This window comes from Chanodichthys erythropterus, chromosome 5 (assembly GCF_024489055.1).
Source record: "Chanodichthys erythropterus isolate Z2021 chromosome 5, ASM2448905v1, whole genome shotgun sequence".
NCBI lineage: Eukaryota > Metazoa > Chordata > Actinopteri > Cypriniformes > Xenocyprididae > Chanodichthys > Chanodichthys erythropterus.
In genome coordinates this window covers 4,420,848-4,439,247 of record NC_090225.1, presented here as the reverse complement: position 1 = coordinate 4,439,247, position 18,400 = coordinate 4,420,848, and the positions used below count along the sequence as shown (strand labels likewise).

Here is an 18,400-nt window from a genome sequence, read left to right as displayed (position 1 = left end):
ACGCTGTGTCACAGAATAAATATTTCATATATATCCTATTGACTAGGTCTACTGTACTTCTTGTTTCACAAATAAATTAAGAAATTTTGAAACTTTTCAGTCAGACTAAGTTTTAATGCATTCTCTGTACGCGTTTGGATGTTTGGTCTCCGACGCTCCCCGTAGTTTTGGTTTCGCTTTCATGCGCCGTCACCATAGCAACGACTCACAACATCCCAGCTGACAGTTAGATGTAAATATTACACCATAACCTTTCAACAGCCGCGGATAGTGGCAGAAATATGAAATATTAGATTTGATTACTACAGTATTAATTACAGTATTATTGCGGTGCTCTGAATTTTGGAATGATGAGTGATCATCATCTCCATCTGAGCCTCGACTCTGAAGAAGGAGCCGTAAAATCTGCATCCCTGAACGACATGCTGCACATGAGTAGAAGAGGACTGAAGGACATCTCAGCTTCTGTGTTACAGATGACGCATCTAAAGGTGATCAATGCGCTCGTTCAGTCTGACTGTATGACGTCATTGCTTGTACAGTTTTGCTGATATAATTCACGTGCGTGTTGTAGAGTTTGTATCTGGAGGGTAATGAAATCAGCGGGTTTCCTGAGCATTTCTTTGGCAGTTTTCCGTCTCTTGTCTGGTTGGATGTGAGGAACAATCAGATCACAGCTCTTCCAGTCGCTGTCGGCCAGCACAGGTGAGTCAACAGCATTGTAAGGGAATAGTCCATGTGAAATAGTCCACTCTTGGGCCGGTTCACACAGAGCGCGTGCTTCCATCCCACTGCGCAACTTTTCCATTGTTTTTCTATGTAAATATGCGCTTGATGGACGTGCATGTACGGCCTTCTAAAAACGCGGCTTGGGTTTATATCACTTGGCTCTCTAGCGGTTAAATACAAAACTGCATGCATTTCGGGGAAGAACATTGTTTTGGTTGTGCATTAAAAAGTATAAGTCATTAAATTGATTTTGCGAAAATGAAGGCCTTAAGGCGAGACACCCCAGGTGAATAGGGTAAAAAATTAACTAATAGATATCACCATACTTTCCCAGCTGATTGATTACATTAAAAATTGCAAACATTTTTTGTTACAAGTTTTCTAAAATCTTTTTTAAATATGCAAATGAGGCGTTATCTAATTAAATATGTGCTAATTTGCATACGTTTCTAGAACAAAAATCGGAGGATGACGTCAGGTTCAAAATTCTCGTTTAAGTTTTTGGACATTTTAAATTCAAAGGTTTTTACTGAGGGAGGTTTGGCTATCTCTTTTTATCACTCCATAATTCAGAAAATACTATCAACAGCCAGAAAAAAAAAAAAAAAACATTTCACCATTTTTTTAGGAATAAAATGTTGTAAAATCAGGCAAATTCAACACATCCCTCTGTAAAAAACCTTCAGAATATAGATAGGAATAAAACTGTAAAGTTTGGTGTATGTAAGTTCTGCTGAAGTGGAGATTTCTGACTCATTTCTCTCAAACTCATTTTGAGAAAACGGCCTTTAAAGTTCTTTACCGTGTTTTTGAGTGATTCAGCGACTTGAACGAATCAGTTGAGTCATTGTTTCAGTGACTTATTCATAAACAGCGGCCTCTTTTTTTTTTTTTTTTTTTTTTTTTTTTTTTTTTTATTGAAACAACAGTAGGGGAATACAAAGACATTTGAATATATAAAAAAAAATCAAAATTCTGTATCTTATATCACAAATCAATCATGTTTCTATTACATTAAGTATCCTTTTCAACAGTTTAGATGTCTTAACAGCTTTTCGATTGTTCTGTATTGATGTTAGAGAGTCATAAAAAATTTTCAAATCAGTGGAAAATAGTCTACTATTTGGTACAGTCGATATACATTTTGCTTTATGTATATGATATTTTCCTAATAGAATAAGAAGTTTAACTATATTATCCATTTCCAATAAACCAGTATCACAATCCATAAACAAGACCATTACATCAGTTATAGTGACAAACTTGTAAAATAAGTCAAAAAGAAAAATAGAAACTTGGGACCAAAATAATTTTGTATAATTACAATTGAAAAATAAGTGTACAATTGTTTCAGTTTCTTCTTCACAAAAACTGCATAGTGGCGAAAACCCTTCTTTAAATTTACTAATAAAATTGTTACATGGATAATATCTATTTATTATTTTAAAGTGAGTTTCTTTGACTTTGTTAGGAATTACAAATTTATTTATATCTGACCACAAATTATGAAAAACAAGGGAGTGATAATCCTGTTTCCACCTCACTATTGCCTTAGGTGAAACACTTTTTTCTTTGATTAATATTTTTCTGATATACATATTATTAAATTTTTTATCCCTAATGGAAAGGCCCTCAACAGTCAGAGCAGGAAGAGAACCAATTACAGGATTATACATCTTTTCGTTTTTTATAAGATAGAGTAGTTTTGGTGAGATACAATGAATGAGTTTTAAATATTCTTTAAAAGATATATTTGTCCCAAGATATTTAACTATGTCATTATAATTATATAAGTCACCTGACTGATTTATTAAATCTGTAACAAAAATTAAGCCTTTGTTAAACCAATCATTCCAAAAAATTGTTTTGTTTTTGAATAATATATATTGGTTGTTCCAAATTACACAGGAATGGGGAGAGAAATTATGTTTGTAGACTAATTTCCAGGCATTCAAAACCTGTTTGTGAAAATTGGACAACTTAATTGGGAGTTTAGTACATTTAAAATCACAGGTAAGTAGAAAATTAAGACCACCACATTCTTTGAAAATTAAATTGGGAATAAAGAACCATGGAAAGTTGTTATCACAAAGACAGTGCTTGATCCAGTTAATTTTAAATATATTATTGATAGTGTCAAAATCTAAAACATTTAGTCCTCCTTCTGATAAACTTCTGATTATAGTTTTCCTTTTAATATACTCCGTCTTGCCTCTCCAGATAAATTGAAATAAAATTTTATCAACTGCAGCACACATTTTGGAATCTACATAAAGAGACAATGCAGGATATACAAGTCTGGAGATCCCTTCAGCCTTGGAGATCAATACACGACCTTGAATAGATAAATTTCTTTGGAGCCAACAGTTAAAAATATTTCTTGTTTTTTGTAATCTCTGCGAAAAATTCTCTGTGATTCTCTCTGAGGCTGATTTACTAATTACAATACCCAAGTATTTAACTACCTGTTTAATCTGTATTCCAGATATACATGAGTCTTCTAGTTGGTGTACAGCCATAATCTCACTCTTAGATTGATTCACAGAGAGACCTGAGGCATCAGAGAATAATTTGAGTGCCTCCAGAATCACAGAGACCTGATCTTTGTTTTTCAAAAATAAACAAGTGTCATCAGCAAGTTGACTTATAGTTAAAGTGAAATCTCCTATCTCAATACCTCTAACTTGGGAGCAATGCAGAGTGTAAAGATTTAATGTTTCAGCTGCTAATAAAAATAAAAACGGGGAAATAGGGCATCCCTGTCTAATGCCTCTTCGGATAACAAAACGAGAAGACGTACCACCAGATAAAGAAACACTACTTGAAATATTATTATAGAATGTGTGCATCATATTTGTAAAGGTTGGGCCAAAACCAAAGTGATTAAGGGCCTGATACATGAAATTGTGCTCAACGGTATCGAAAGCCTTACAAAAATCTAAAAACAAAATAAGAGCTTCCTTGTTTACTAAATCTGAGTAATCTAAAATGTCTAACACCAATCTAATGTTATTTGAAATACTTCTTCCCTTCATAAATCCAGACTGTGTGACAGATATGATTTCCTCCAAACAAGGTTTTAATCTGTTGGCAAATAGAGATGCTAATAATTTGTAATCCGAGTTAAGGAGTGTGATTGGGCGCCAGTTGTCTAAGTGCAAAATGTCTTTATTAGGTTTTGGAATTAGTGTAATTACTCCCTGTTTCATAGATTCTGTAAGTTCCCCATTTACTGCACACTCATTGAACACATTCAAAATAAACTCTCTAATATCTTCCCAAAAAACTCTGTAAAACTCAAAAGGTAAACCATCGGGTCCTGGGCTTTTGTTAAAAGGTGTTTTTTTAATGATATCATCCAATTCTTTCAATGACATTTCCTCCTCACAAAGGTTTTTACTATCTATACTTATACAAGGGGTGAAAGGTTGTATCTTGTTAAAAAATATATCGCTTAAATCAGGGTTAAATGATGATGTATATAGTTTTTGGTAAAAGCCTGAAACAAATTTTGAGATTATTTTGTCATCTGATATAATAGTGTCATCAATATATAAAGAGGAAATTTTTTTAAGTTCGGCTCGTTTTTTTCCAAATTGAAAAAGTATGAAGAGTTTTTTTCTCCGGCTTCTAGCCATTTGGCCCTAGATCTAATGAAGGCCCCTTTAGCCTTTTCTATATAGAAGGTGTCTAGTTTTTCTCTTAATAGGTATAAACGTTCCTTCTCTGAATCATTTGGATTGGCAAGACAAGTTATATGGTTAATTTCTTTTAAAATAGATTCAAATTGTAATCCTTTTGATTTTAGAAGATCTTTACTAAATTTTATAGAAAACTTTCGACACTCATATTTAAACAATTCCCAATTTAAGGTATGAGAAATATTAGTATTTTTTTTAAAAGAATCAATTATGCCTTTAATACCCAAACAATAATTAGAATTGTGTAATAAAGAGGTATTTAATTTCCAATACCCATGGTTTCCTAAATGAGTTACAGTTAAGGTCAGAAATTTCTAACTCAATACCCGAGTGATCAGTTAAAGGTGCACTGGAAATAGAACATGATTTAACAGAAGAAATCAGACTATCAGATATTAGCCAAAAATCAATACGTGATTTTTGTGTCAAATCAGATTTGAACCAAGTAAAGGAAGAGGAAAAGTCATTATGTAATAATCTATGAATATCTACCAACGAGAGACTGGAACATATATCACTAATTATTTTGTTAACAGTGGTAGTGCTATATTTTGGAGGAAATCTATCATAACATAAGTCAGGAGCCTCATTAAAGTCCCCGCCCATAATTAGCGATGTAGATGGGTATTTTATTTTTAAAGTTATTAATTTGGATGTTAAATCTGTAAAGAGACAATTATTAAGACTGGATCTGTTAAAGCCATAGACATTAGCCAAAATAACAATGCTTTCCCCAAACTGGATAACAATAATTAACCATCTGCCTTCATTCGAGCAATGTGATTCAAGTACAGTGTAATTAAAGTGCTGATTAAATAAAATCATAACCCCAGCAGAATTATTGGAACCATGACAGTAGATAATTTTACTCCCCCATTGATTGGACCAGAAACTTTCATCTTTCACACATGAATGCGTTTCTTGTAAAAAATAGACATCTCTGCATTTTGATTTACAAAAAAGAAATAAAGCTTTACGTTTGGTTAAGTCTCGGATTCCCCTAACATTGAGTGAAAAACAATTCAACTTAAATGACATAAAAGAACAAACAAGAACTTGTAACCAAAATCTATTGTTTAGTAAATAAAGATAAAACTTCTTAACGGATTGAAGTAGAAAAAAGTAAGTGCAACACTTAACCAGACCTCCTCACTGTAGTAAGAACCAGCTTAACATTTCTCTAGTCTAGGTTGGAACCCTAACAAGAAACAATTCCCATGAGGATGAAAAACCTCACTACAGAATATTAAAGTCACTGTAAAGAGTCATTATATGTTGTCCACTGTAATTTTCTTCCCGTCGATGATGGCAGCTGAACCCTGAAACCCTGCACGTTTACCTTCCAGTCTAGCTTGGTTCACGAGTGGCCACAGTTTATTTCGAGCTTCCCTTGCGCGTTGTGTTAAGTCCTCCGTTATCCTGATAGTCTTTTGTTTGAGAATTTCGGAGCGCTTCGCGTCGGCCCAGATGAGGTCACGGTGCGTGCGAGAGGTGAACTGCACAATAATGCGACGAGGCTGAGTAAGTCCTTTCTTCCCAAGCCTGTGGGCCACGTCGATGGAAGACTGGAGAACATCTGCTAGACATGGTGAAACTAAACGCAATATTTCTATCACAGCCATCTTTACATTTTCACCTTCCACTTCAGGGATACCAGCAATCCGTAGGTTCCACCGTCTTTTGTATGCCTCCAATTCATCCAGCTTTTCCCAGAGTTGCTTGTTTTCAGTCTTTAGTGACGTAACTTGGTCCTTCATCGCACTGGAGTTAGTAACGGCAAGATCGGCCTTATCAGAGATCGCGTCCATTTTAGTTCCAAGTTCAGAGATGCGGTTTGAGTTACACGAGACAGAATTTTCAATTGCGGTTAATTTCTCTAAAAAATCGTCTTGTTTTTTCCCTAGTTTCTCAATTGCTTCCAAGAGAACTGCATTTGATGGTTCTGTAGTGTGGCGTCGCATCTTCGATTGTGGACTCTTGGTGGGAGTATCAGGTAATAAAGTTGAAAGAGCAGCTTTATCCTCCTGCACAGGTGCCGTTACGTAATCATGCACACGTTTCACTGCTAAAGCATCTTCCATTTGTTGCGATGAGGGAAATAAATTTTATGACGAGACCGAGCCGAACTGTTATAACCGATAGAAAGTGTCACATCTCAAATACTAACTACTACTAGCAGGCTAATTTCCAAGAAAGTGCGTATAGGAAATATCCATCATCCTCAAGAAAAATAAGGGTTCTTAATTTTGTCAGATTAATATTTAACACTGTCTACTCACATGAGGACAAGTTAGATCAAGAATTGCACAAAATAAGTTTAAGAGCAACTAACAACACGACTTACACAGGCGCCATCTTGGCCCCGCCCCCCTAAACAGCGGCCTCATTCTTAAATGAATCAGCCGTTTGAACGAATCATTTGAATGAATAACCCACTTATTAAAACGGTCACTTGCCGCCACCTACTGGCGGTTTACAATCATTTACACCCCAACATTTCTTGTATTTTCAAAAAAAATATTTAAAACAATCTCATGTATTTTTATTGTAAATGATTATTGTAAAAAATTGACTCAACTTAATTTGATTCAATTTAATGACATAATGAATATTATAACTGCAATATGACGCTTCCAGGCAGCTATTTCAGGTATCCAAGACCAAGTCCTATCTATTTGAATGGGGGAATACTGAAATCTCGAAAACTACTTGGTGAACTCACTATTAAATAACATATTTCAAATCAGCAACAAAATCTGACATCAACTGTCCTATAAATGTTGTTTCTTATGCTCAAATAGAGTTAAAAAAAAGCTTATTTGTCAGGCTAGACGAGCCAATGCGCATGTGCAGTCCTAAGCGCGAGTCTCAGGTTTCTATGGGAACCGGAGCTTCTAACGGCAACTGCAGTGACGCAATGACTTTATCCATCAGCGATTGGCTCTTTTATTTAGAAGGCGGGATGTATTCCACATTGAGCGTTGCAGTTTCAAACCAAAATCGTGTTCTGTGTGAACTGCCCCTAATAAAGGTTCTTAATTGGCATTTATGGTTCCATGAAGAACCTTTAACATCCATGGAATCTTTCCATTGCACTAAATGTTCTTTATAGTAGAAAAAAAGCTTAGATTATTTAAATGTTGTTCACACTCAGAAAAAAAAAGGTTCTTTAGGGAACCAAAATGGTTCTTTCATGGCATTGCTGCAAAAACCATATATGATTAATATAACAATAAACTATAAAATGATTATTTGAGTGCAAATGATTTTATCAGTGTTGAGTGATATGAAAGAAATTAGCACAGATCATCTTCCTCAGTAGTTTTATCTAATTTTCCAGTATAAAGTTAATCTTACATCAAGATTACATTTACTACTATACATTAAGGAAAATGACTTTAAAAAAATGATCTGCCAATGAGGTCAGAAAAATAATTGCCAACACTTTACTTAAAGCCTTTATATAATGCAAAAGTAAAAGTATTTTTAGTTTTTTCATTAATTATGCATTCTTATAATGCATGGGTCTCATGAATAATTATAGCCACAGTTAAAATACATTAAAATATGCCATTAGAAAGTAAAATGCATTAAAACACATGACAAACAACCAATTTCACATGTGACATGGAATATTATGAAAATACAGCATATAACGCATTAATATGCATTATTATAACGCATTAAACATAAAGGCTTTAAATAAAGTGTTGCTTTATAATCTTGTTTTCCCCATTGAATTAAGTTTATTTTCTGAATCCACTGGCAGATATTTGTTTTACTGTTTTAAGTGTGAAGTCACTTAATTTTGGTAATTTTTTAATAAACAAGACTTGATATCTTCAATAAATTTGCTTTTCCAGTAAATGTATCTTGATTTAAGAATGTTTAGATATTTGTGCTGGAAAACAAGATGAAAATACTGAGGAAAGATATCATTTTATTTGCAGTGTGTTCAATTTTACAGCTTTAGACACAAATATTAGGCCACAGAATGACATTAACGACCAATCACGATACAGTATTCCACAAAGACAGGGATTACATCATTGTAAATAAAGCTTTGTTTTAAAGAATGAAAAAATCTTGGAAAGCATTAAAAATGATTGCATTTGCACTGTAAAAATGATTTTATTTTTGTATGTTTTCCAGTACAAATACCTAAACCATCTTAAATCAAGATTAGGATTTTAAGCCTTAGATATTCATGCATGTTTTCTGAAGAATTTATTCATTCTTATCTTTAAGGTGTTTGAAGACATTGCTTTTGGAGGGCAATCCGATCACAGAGCTTCCCCCAGAGCTGGGTGCGTCTTACAGTATATTATACAGAGGACGTAATAAATGTGTGTTTGGTTCATGTGACGCTTCTCTTCTCCTGCAGGTAATCTGATCACGCTGAAGGCCTTGAGCCTGAGGAAGTGCCCTCTCACATTCCCTCCCCGAGACGTCCTGGACCGCGGCCTGCCGCAGATCCTCCACTACCTGCGCCGCTCTCAACTAGGTGAAGGTGAAAACAACCTGAGAGCGAGGTGTAGATGTGTGTGTGCGTGTGTGTGTGTGCTTTGCCATCTGTGGCTTTGCATAAAAAGGATGGCCTGCCTCAAAAATAGCTCCTTGCCCTGGTTCTGCCTGACTGGTGTGAGTTCTGTTCCCTTGGAGACGCGCGAGCTGCTCAGCTGGATTCTGGCGCTCGTGCTTTCAGTCCAGAGGAAATGATCAATAACCCCATATAGACTCAATGTAATCTGAGACTCATTAGACTAACAAGTGTTCAACTCCGCTCTCATTTGATTACGCATTATTGGGGAATGATGCGGAGATCTTAATGAGGCTGAAGATGAAAATCAAGTGATCAGCAGGACTGAGAGAGAACACTGGCCTAAAAACCTCTCAGACTGAACTGAAATTTATTACACTGCAGAAAATGATTTTCTTGATTTTTCCAGCACAAATATCTAAACATTCTTAAATCAAGATACATTTAATGGAGAAGCAAAATGACTGAAGATATTAAAAGGGACATACTGTATAATGGCCTTTTTCAAGATGTAATATAATATACTCAAGTCAAGTCAAGTCAAATTTATTTATATAGCGCTTTTACAATTGGTAATTGTTTCAAAGCAGCTTTACATATTAGAAGCACAGAAAAAAAGGGAAGTGGTTAAAACTGTACAAACAAGCGTGGTAATATGTAACATATACAAGATGGTGCTACATTAAGCCAATGTCGGCTGACTTCCAGGGGTGGAAAAAACCCCCTAGGAGAAAAACCCAGCGTGCTAGCACTGGGAAAAAAGTCCTAGGAGGGAAAAAACCCCTTGGAAGATATATATATGTAAATGTATATGGAGATCAAAATCTGAATTGTACATTTTTATTATAGAGATTAAAAATCGATTATATATAAATATATGTAAGCGGATACGGGGATTAAAAATCTGAATTATAGATGCAGCCAGAATTGGATCTTTAGGCCCATTGTCTCCTGGGCTACGTTGTAGTCAGGTCCAGACGCAGGTTCTCCATCTGATCTGGATACGGCCTGGATCCAGCACCCGGCAAACCTCTGGATAAGCAGAGAGACAGATATTAGCGTAGATGCCATTCTTATTCTGATTTACAGGTATATCTAGTGTTATAGGAAATGTTCTCGGTTCCGGCCGACCTAATTATTGCAGCGTAACAATCCTTTAACGGATTTGAAAAATGTTAATGTATTGATAATGTGTTATGTGTATGCAAGAGCAAAGAGATGTGTTTTTAGTCTAGATTTAAACTGACAGAGTGTGTCTGCTTCCCGAACAATGCTAGGAAGATTGTTCCAGAGTTTAGGTGCTAAATAGGAAAAGGATCTGCCGCCTTCAGTTGATTTTGATATTCTGGGTATTATCAACTGGCCTAAATTCTGAGATCGCAATAAACGTGAAGGACTATAATGCATTAAGAGCTCACTTAGGTACTGGGGAGCTAAACCATTTAGAGCTTTGTAAGTAAGTAGCAAGATTTTAAAATCTATACGATGTTTAATAGGGAGCCAATGTAATGTTGACAGAACTGGGCTAATATGGTCATACTTTCTGGTTCTAGTAAGAACTCTAGCTGCCGCATTTTGGACCAACTGTAGTTTGTTTAAAAGCCGAGCAGAACAACCACCCAGTAGAGCGTTACAATAATCTAGTCTTGAGGTCATGAATGCATGAACCAACTGTTCCGCATTTGTCATTGAGAGCATATGTCGTAATTTAGATATATTTTTTAGATGGAAGAAGGCGGTTTTACAGATACTAGAAACATGACTTTCAAATGAAAGATTGGTATCAAAGAGCACACCCAGGTTCCTAACTGAGGACGAAGGTTTAATGGAGCACCCGTCAAGTGTTAGAGAGTATTCAAGGTTTTTTCGTGAGGAAGTTTTTGGTCCAAAGATTAGGAAATCAGTTTTTTCTGAATTTAATAATAAGAAATTTCTTGTCATCCAGTTTTTAATGTCAGCTATGCATTCTGTTAGTTTTGTGAATTTGTAGGTTTCGTCAGGGCGCGAGGAAATATAGAGCTGAGTATCGTCAGCGTAGCAGTGAAAACTAACACCATGCTTCCTAATTATCTCTCCTAAGGGCAGCATGTACAGAGTGAAAAGCAACGGTCCTAATACTGAGCCTTGTGGTACCCCATATTTAACCTGTGATCGATACGACATCTCTTCATTTACTACCACAGACTGATAACGGTCAGATAAGTATGATTTGAACCATGCCAAAGCAATTCCACTAATGCCAATATAGTTTTCAAGTCTTTTTAAAAGAATGTTATTATCGATAGTGTCAAAAGCAGCACTGAGATCTAATAACACTAATAGAGAAATACAGCCACGATCGGATGATAGGAGTAGATCGTTTGTAACTCTAACGAGAGCAGTCTCAGTACTATGGTATGGTCTAAATCCTGACTGGAAATCCTCACAGATTCCATTTCTTTCTAAAAAGGAACACAGTTGTGTTGAAACTGCCTTTTCTAGTATCTTTGACAGAAAAGGTAGATTTGAGATTGGCCTGTAATTTACTAAATCTCTCGGATCTAGTTGAGGTTTTTTAATAAGAGGTTTGATAATAGCCTGCTTAAAGGTTTTTGGCACGTGTCCTAGTGTTAAAGATGAATTAATTATATCAAGAAGTGGACCTACGACCTCTGGAAGCATTTCTTTCAGTAGTTTAGTCGGCATTGGGTCTAACATACATGTCGTTGATTTTGATGATTTGATAAGTTTAGATAATTCTTCCTCTCCTATAGCGGCGAATGATTCTAGTTTTACCTCAGGGACACTACAGTGCACTGTCTGAAGAGAAACTGTAGACGGTTGCATGTTTATAATTTTCTCTCTAATATTATCAATCTTGCAAGTAAAGAAGTTCATAAAGTCATTACTGCTGTGCTCTATGGAAACGTCAGCAGTTGAATCTCTGTTTCTAGTTAATTTAGCCACTGTGTCAAATAAATACCTAGGATTATGTTTGTTTTCTATTAAGAGATTTGAAAAATAAGTAGATCTAGCATTTCTTATGGCTGTTCTGTACTCAATCATTTTTTCTTTCCACGAAAGGCGAAAAACTTCTAGTTTTGTTTTCTTCCAACTACGTTCAGCTTTTCTAACAGCTCGTTTTAGAGCCCGAGTGTGCTCATCATACCACGGCGTTGGATTAGTTTCCTTAATCTTCTTTAGACGTAAAGGAGCGACTGCATCTAATGTGCTGGAAAAGAGAGAGCCAATAGTTTCTGTTGCAGCATCGAGTTCTTCTAAGTTGTCAGGTATACTAAGGCGATGAAACTGCTCGGGGAGATTATTTATAAAGCAATCTTTAGTGGCAGACGTGATTGTTCTACAATATTTATGGCTGGGTGGTGGTTTTGTAGCCTTGGCTAATTGTATTATACACGAGACTAAATAATGATCTGATATATCATCGCTCTGCTGTAGAATTTCAACAGCATCAATATCTATTCCATGCGACAGTATTAGATCTAGGGTATGATTACGACAATGAGTGGGTCCTGACACGTGTTGTCTAACTCCAATAGAGTTTAAAATATCTGCAAATGCCAATCCAAATGCGTCTTTATTATTATCTACATGGATATTAAAATCACCAACAACAAGGACTTTATCCGCAGCCAGTACTAACTCTGATAGAAACTCAGCAAATTCTTTGATAAAGTCAGTATGGTGCCCTGGTGGCCTGTATACAGTAGCCAGCACAAATGTCAACTTACATAATGTTACATAAAGCACCATCACTTCAAAGGAATTATATTTGAAATTCTTTTGAATGATTCTGAATATATTACTATAAATTACAGCAACACCTCCCCCTTTGCCTTTCTGTCGAGGATTGTGTCGATAATCATAACCTTGAGGACTAGATTCATTTAAAGTAATGTAATCGTCTGGTTTTAGCCAGGTTTCTGTCAAACACAGCAAGTCTAGTTTATTGTCTGTGATAATTTCATTTACAATAAGTGCTTTTGAAGAAATAGATCTAATATTCAGTAACCCAAGCTTTATCATTTGTTTATCTGAGATTTTCATTTTTTGAACATCAATTAAATTTTTACCCTTAAAAGGTTTCGGAAGTTTTTTGTATTTACTAGTTCGAGGTACAGACACAGTCTCTATGTGATAATATCTAGGTGAAAGTGTTTCAATGTGCTGTGAATTATCTGAGTTCTGTGACGTGAGGCGGCTAGCAGACGGTCGGTTTAGCCAGTTTGTCTGCGTCCTGATCTGGGCCCTGGTTTGTCATGTTTCAGCTCTAAGACTATTTGCCAAATTTCTAGAGAGAAGAGCAGCACCATCCCGGGAGGGATGAATACCATCTCTTTTCAACAGATCATGTCTGCCCCAAAAGCTTTTCCAATTGTCTATGAAACCTATATTATTCTGCGCACACCACTTAGACAGCCAGCCATTGAGTGATGATAACCTGCTAACTATCTCATCACTCCGACGAACAGGAAGAGGGCCAGAACAAATTACTTTTGCTGACATTGAATTTGCGAGTTCACACACCTCTTTAATGTTAATTTTAGTGATCTCCGACTGGCAAAGTCGAACATCATTTGTGCCGACGTGGATAATGATTTTAGAATATTTACGTTTAGCATTAGCCAGCACTTTTAAATTTGCTTTGATGTCAGGTGCTCTGGCCCCCGGCAAACATGTGACTATGGTGGCTGGTGTCTCTATTTTCACGTTCCGTGTAATAGAATCGCCAATTACTAGGGCACTTTCAACAGGATTCTCAGTCTGTGCGTCACTGAGTGGGGAGAACCTGTTTGATGTTCTAATCGGAACGGAAGAGTGGTGTTTGTTCTTGCCATTATGCCGCCTCACAGTCACCCAGTTAGCCTGCTGCGTGGCTTCTACAACCGGAACCGAATGTGTAGTGTTTACTAGGCTAGTCGCATCCAAAGCAGTATCTAAGGCCCTTTCATTCTCACTATCCTCAATTAAAGTTTGGATGCGTGTCTCTAATTCTGAGATTCTCTCTGTCAGCCTGACAATATCCCTGCATTTATCACATGTGTAAGTCTCACTGCTGACAGAAAGAGCTAAACTGTACATGTTGCATTTACTACACATGATAATCGTCGGACATGACTGACCGTGTGTTTGATGAACGCCGTCCGAAAAACTGCAACGCACATGGGACTCGCTGGCTGGATGTCTCGGTCGCTTGCCGGTGCCTGGGGCGAGGGTGATGTGCGGGACGCTGTACCTCGCGGTGGATCGATGAATGCCGGGCAGCAACGTCTCCACAGCTTCCCGATCTGGCGAGGACAGATCAGAATAACATACATCGGATAAATCCGCCATTCAATCGACAAGGAAGGTTGGTTTAGAGGAAAAAAAGAAAGTAGACGGTAGCTAGCAGGCTATGGCTAACACTAGGTGATTACGCTGGTGGATTGCTAGTAATAAATCGTTCCGTTTAGTAATACTATGCAATAGGTTAAGTAATCTAGTGAAAAATAAGAAAGTTATATTATGTGAATAGGAATAAAGAGAAGGATTTAGGATAAACTCCACGAAGCTCCGAGCGTAGATCAGACAGCTGGCAGGCAGCAGCGTTGAATACATACATACATATATATATATATATATACATCTATATATACATATAGATCTATATATACATATAGATGTATATAGATGTGTCTGTGAAGTTTCATCTCAAAATACCCCACAGATCATTTATTATAGCTTGTCAAATTTGCCCAAATGCCGTTTTTGTGTGTGTTTCTTTAAATGCAAATGAGCTGCTGCTCCCGCCCCCTTTCCAGAAGCCAGCTTTAACAGTTCAACAACAACAAAGCTGGAGAATCTCACGCAGCCAAAATGAGAAAAGTGTTCAGCCTTACATTGTTCAAATCGGAGTCGACACTGATGGAGAGACTCAGGAAGAAGTTACAACTTTTAGAATGAAACTGGACGTTTCTGAACGGTTAGTGGATAAATTTATGTAGTTGCTGTGGAGTTGATTCAACTCATCATCTAGCATGTGCCGTCATGTTCATCTTTTGTGCAAATCCAGCTTTGAATTGACCCTTGTTTGTGAAGCAGTCCGGCGTAAAATGACGGCATGACAACAACACTCTACTACAACAATTCTTCCTCTTATCTAAAGCAGCCCAACATGGCCTCATAGCATTTGTTGAGTGTTCTTGGGGGCGGGGTTTATGTAAATTATAGGGTTAGTGATGTCACGAGACAGGAAGAAGCTTGTTGTAGTCCCTACCAGCCATTTGTTGTAGTCCTTAAACAGAGAATTCTTTAAAAGAAATGCAAAGGGAAACTTGCATTGAACTTTGCGCATTGTAACATTCCAGATGTTGTTTATGATCAAACAGCAACATTACACACTAACTAAAGTTAAAAAAAGTGAAATCTCAATCAACCACCCCTTTAAGTCTTGCTTTCTGAAAAATATTGAGTTTGTGCTTAAAACAAGAACAAATATCTTCCAGTAGTTGCATTTCAGCTTTATTTCAACTAATAATAACAATAATAATTGTAATACCCTGTATAATTAAGTTTTTCAAAGAAGTCTGCTCACAGAGGCTGCATCAATTCATATTCATATTTTTGTGGAAACCATGATACACTACTGTTCAGTTTTGGGTACACAATATCTTTTTTTTTTTTTTTTAATAGAAATTAATACTTTTATTTAGCAAGGATGCATTAAATTAGATAAAATGTTTCCACACAAACTGTTTTCAACATTGATAATAATCATAAATGTTTCTTGAGCAGCAAATCATCATATTAGAATGATTTCTGAAGGATCATGTGACACTGAAGACCTGAGTAATGATGCTGAAAATTCAGCTTTGAGCAGGAATAAATTACAGTTTAACATATATTCACATAGAAAACAGCTGTTTTAAATTGTAATAATACTTCAAAGTTTTTTACTGTATTTTTGATCAAATAAATGCAGCTTTGATGAGCAGAAGAGACTTATTTCAAAAACATAAAATAAAACTATTTGACTAGTAGTATTGTAGTTTCAGGTTTGGTTAACATTAACAATGGTTTGAAATATTGAAATATATGAGCGAAGTCATTAAGAGAAGTCATTTAGTGATCAAATCGCTGTGAGCACTAGTAAATAATAACCGTATCTTGATTTAAGAATGTTTAGATATTTGTACTGGAAAACAAGACAGAAACACTGAGGAAGAAGATCATTTTTTTGCAGTGTAATAGTGATGACTGACATAACAAAAAACATTAATAAATGAAGTTTTTGTGTTAGAAGACCTCAGTGCTCATGTGTGAATGCTTGTGTCTCAATTGTGTCTCGTTCAGTATCAGAGGTGGAGAAGCTGCAGCTGCGTCTCTCCAGCCTGGATGTGTGTGAGGAAGACGATCCAGACATACAGCACTTTCAGGAGCTCCGGCACAGGATCATCCAGATGGAAAGGGATGAATTAGGGGCTGCTGACCCCGCCAGACTGACCAGAACCCGGTACGGAGCGAGAGCTGATTTCATTAGAAAGAGAAACAACAGATGCTTTATTAGATTCTGCTGCTGTTTAAACTTCGTACAGGTCTCCGTGTCTGAAAAAGTCTGGGATTACTACTTAAAATTCCTATTGTTTATTATTATAAATGTATCTTTACAATTTATATTATGAGGTTAACAGTTTGAGGGAAGAAAACCTGATGATCATGTTCTGATCCAAACCGCTTCAACTGAAGAACATGTGACTGTCTGAAAGAGTCTCATTTACATAAAAGATGCTTTTATCAGAAATTGCTACATTTCACACATAATTACAAAGAAACAGCAAATAACACTTTGAATTAAAAATCTGAAATTGTATTTTCTTCTAAAACGTACTCCAATCATCTTTGTTTTATTTGTAACTATATAAAAAATATAGAGTGTAGATGATTATCTGTGTGTGTTTAGAACATATATCCGTTTGGGAATGAGTGTGTGACGTCAGACTATGACTGTGTCAGGAGAAACGAGTGGACGAGAGGAACAGAAGCCCAGAGCTGGAGCAGGACAGACCAGATGAAACCGAGACAGACGTGAGTCTGACTGCGGCTTCCAGAAGTGATGGTGCTGTGAGAATATGTGTTCAGTTAGATGAAGCAAAAGTCAGTCTTACGATCTTCAGCAGTGAAGGAGTAAATCTGGTTACATTTTCTGAACTCTTCAAGGAAAAAAATAAATCTGACTCTGTTTTCCAACACAATGATCTGAACATCCTTAAAACAAGATTTATTTACTTAAGAAGCAAGACTATACAAGATTTTATGTCTTGCTTCCAGAGAAACAGAATTCTATGATGTTTTTATTTAAAACAAGAAAAAGCTGTTTGCCAACAGGGAAAAATAATCTAAATCAAAAGGAAAAACAAAATTATTTTGCTGAACCCATTGGCAGATATTATGTACAGTACATAATGTGTAACTTGATTCAAAATCAATAATTTTATCCCTAAAAACTCACCTTTAATCACCATAATGACATATTTAAAGGGTTAGTTCACCCAAATATGAAATTTCTGTCATTAATTACTCACCTCATGTTCTCCAAACTCGTAAGACCTTCATTCATGTTTGGAACACAAATTAAGATATTTTTGATGAAAACTGAGAGGCTTATGACTCGTCCATAGACAGCAATATAATCAACACTTTCAAGGTCCAGAAAGGTACTAAAGACATCGCTAAAACCATCGACGGGACTGCAGTGGTTCAACCTTAATTTTAGGAAGCAACCAGAATACTTTTTGTGCGCAAAGACAAACAAAAAGAATGAAAAATAATGAGTTTATTCAACACTTTATTCTCTACCATGTCAGTCTCCTATGCTGTTGATGCAGTGAACGCAGTTCAACAGTGTTGATGTCCAGCATTGGCCAAAGCTGTTCACGTGAGCAGCACGATGCATGCATGTGATTCTGACGCAGGAGCCGTCTAATAATGAGTCTGCGTTCTGTCTAGAACCTAGAAGCTCTGGACGTAAACAACGTATGAGAATGACACAGAAGAGAAGATATTGTTGAATGAAGTCCTTATTTTTGTTTGTTTTTGCACACAAAAAGTATTCTCGTTACTTCATAAAATTCAAGTTGAACCACTGCAGTCACTTCAACGGTTTTAAAGATGTCTTTAGGACCTTTCTGGACCTTGAAAGTGTTGATTATACTGCTGACTATGGACGAGTCATATACCTCAAGGATTTCATCAAAAATATCTTCATTTGTGTTCAGAAGATGAACGAAGGTCTTACGGGTGTGGAACGACATAATTTTTGGCCGAACTAACCCTTTAAATGTTTTTTCCTGTGGGGAAAAAAAATCTTCATGCCTTAAAGGATTAATCCACTACAGAAGAGGATTAGGGCCAAGCAATAATAAAAAAATAAAACCATCTCGAGATTAAAGTT

General features: G+C 36.2%; 1 protein-coding gene across 1 annotated transcript; it reads left to right on the top strand.

Moving 5' to 3' along the window:
• Positions 1-348: 348 nt before the first annotated feature.
• LOC137020476 (leucine-rich repeat-containing protein 27-like) lies at positions 349-16,581 on the top strand. Its single transcript, XM_067386095.1, has 6 exons — positions 349-491; positions 575-705; positions 8,679-8,737; positions 8,815-8,940; positions 16,303-16,462; positions 16,545-16,581. The coding sequence occupies exons 1-6, from the start codon at positions 351-353 to the stop codon at positions 16,579-16,581; spliced, it is 654 nt and encodes a 217-aa protein (XP_067242196.1). The 5' UTR covers positions 349-350.
• Positions 16,582-18,400: the final 1,819 nt, after the last annotated feature.

What these genes read in the sequence shown, in the direction of transcription:
- LOC137020476 (XM_067386095.1), top strand. Translation starts at nt 351, where the DNA reads ATGAGTGATCATCATCTCCATCTGAGCCTCGACTCTGAAGAAGGAGCC. An exon ending in AGAGCTTCCCCCAGAGCTGG is followed by an intron (nt 8,738 to 8,814) that starts GTGCGTCTTACA and finishes CTTCTCCTGCAG; the next exon opens with GTAATCTGATCACGCTGAAG. An exon ending in CCGCTCTCAACTAGGTGAAG is followed by an intron (nt 8,941 to 16,302) that starts GTGAAAACAACC and finishes TGTCTCGTTCAG; the next exon opens with TATCAGAGGTGGAGAAGCTG.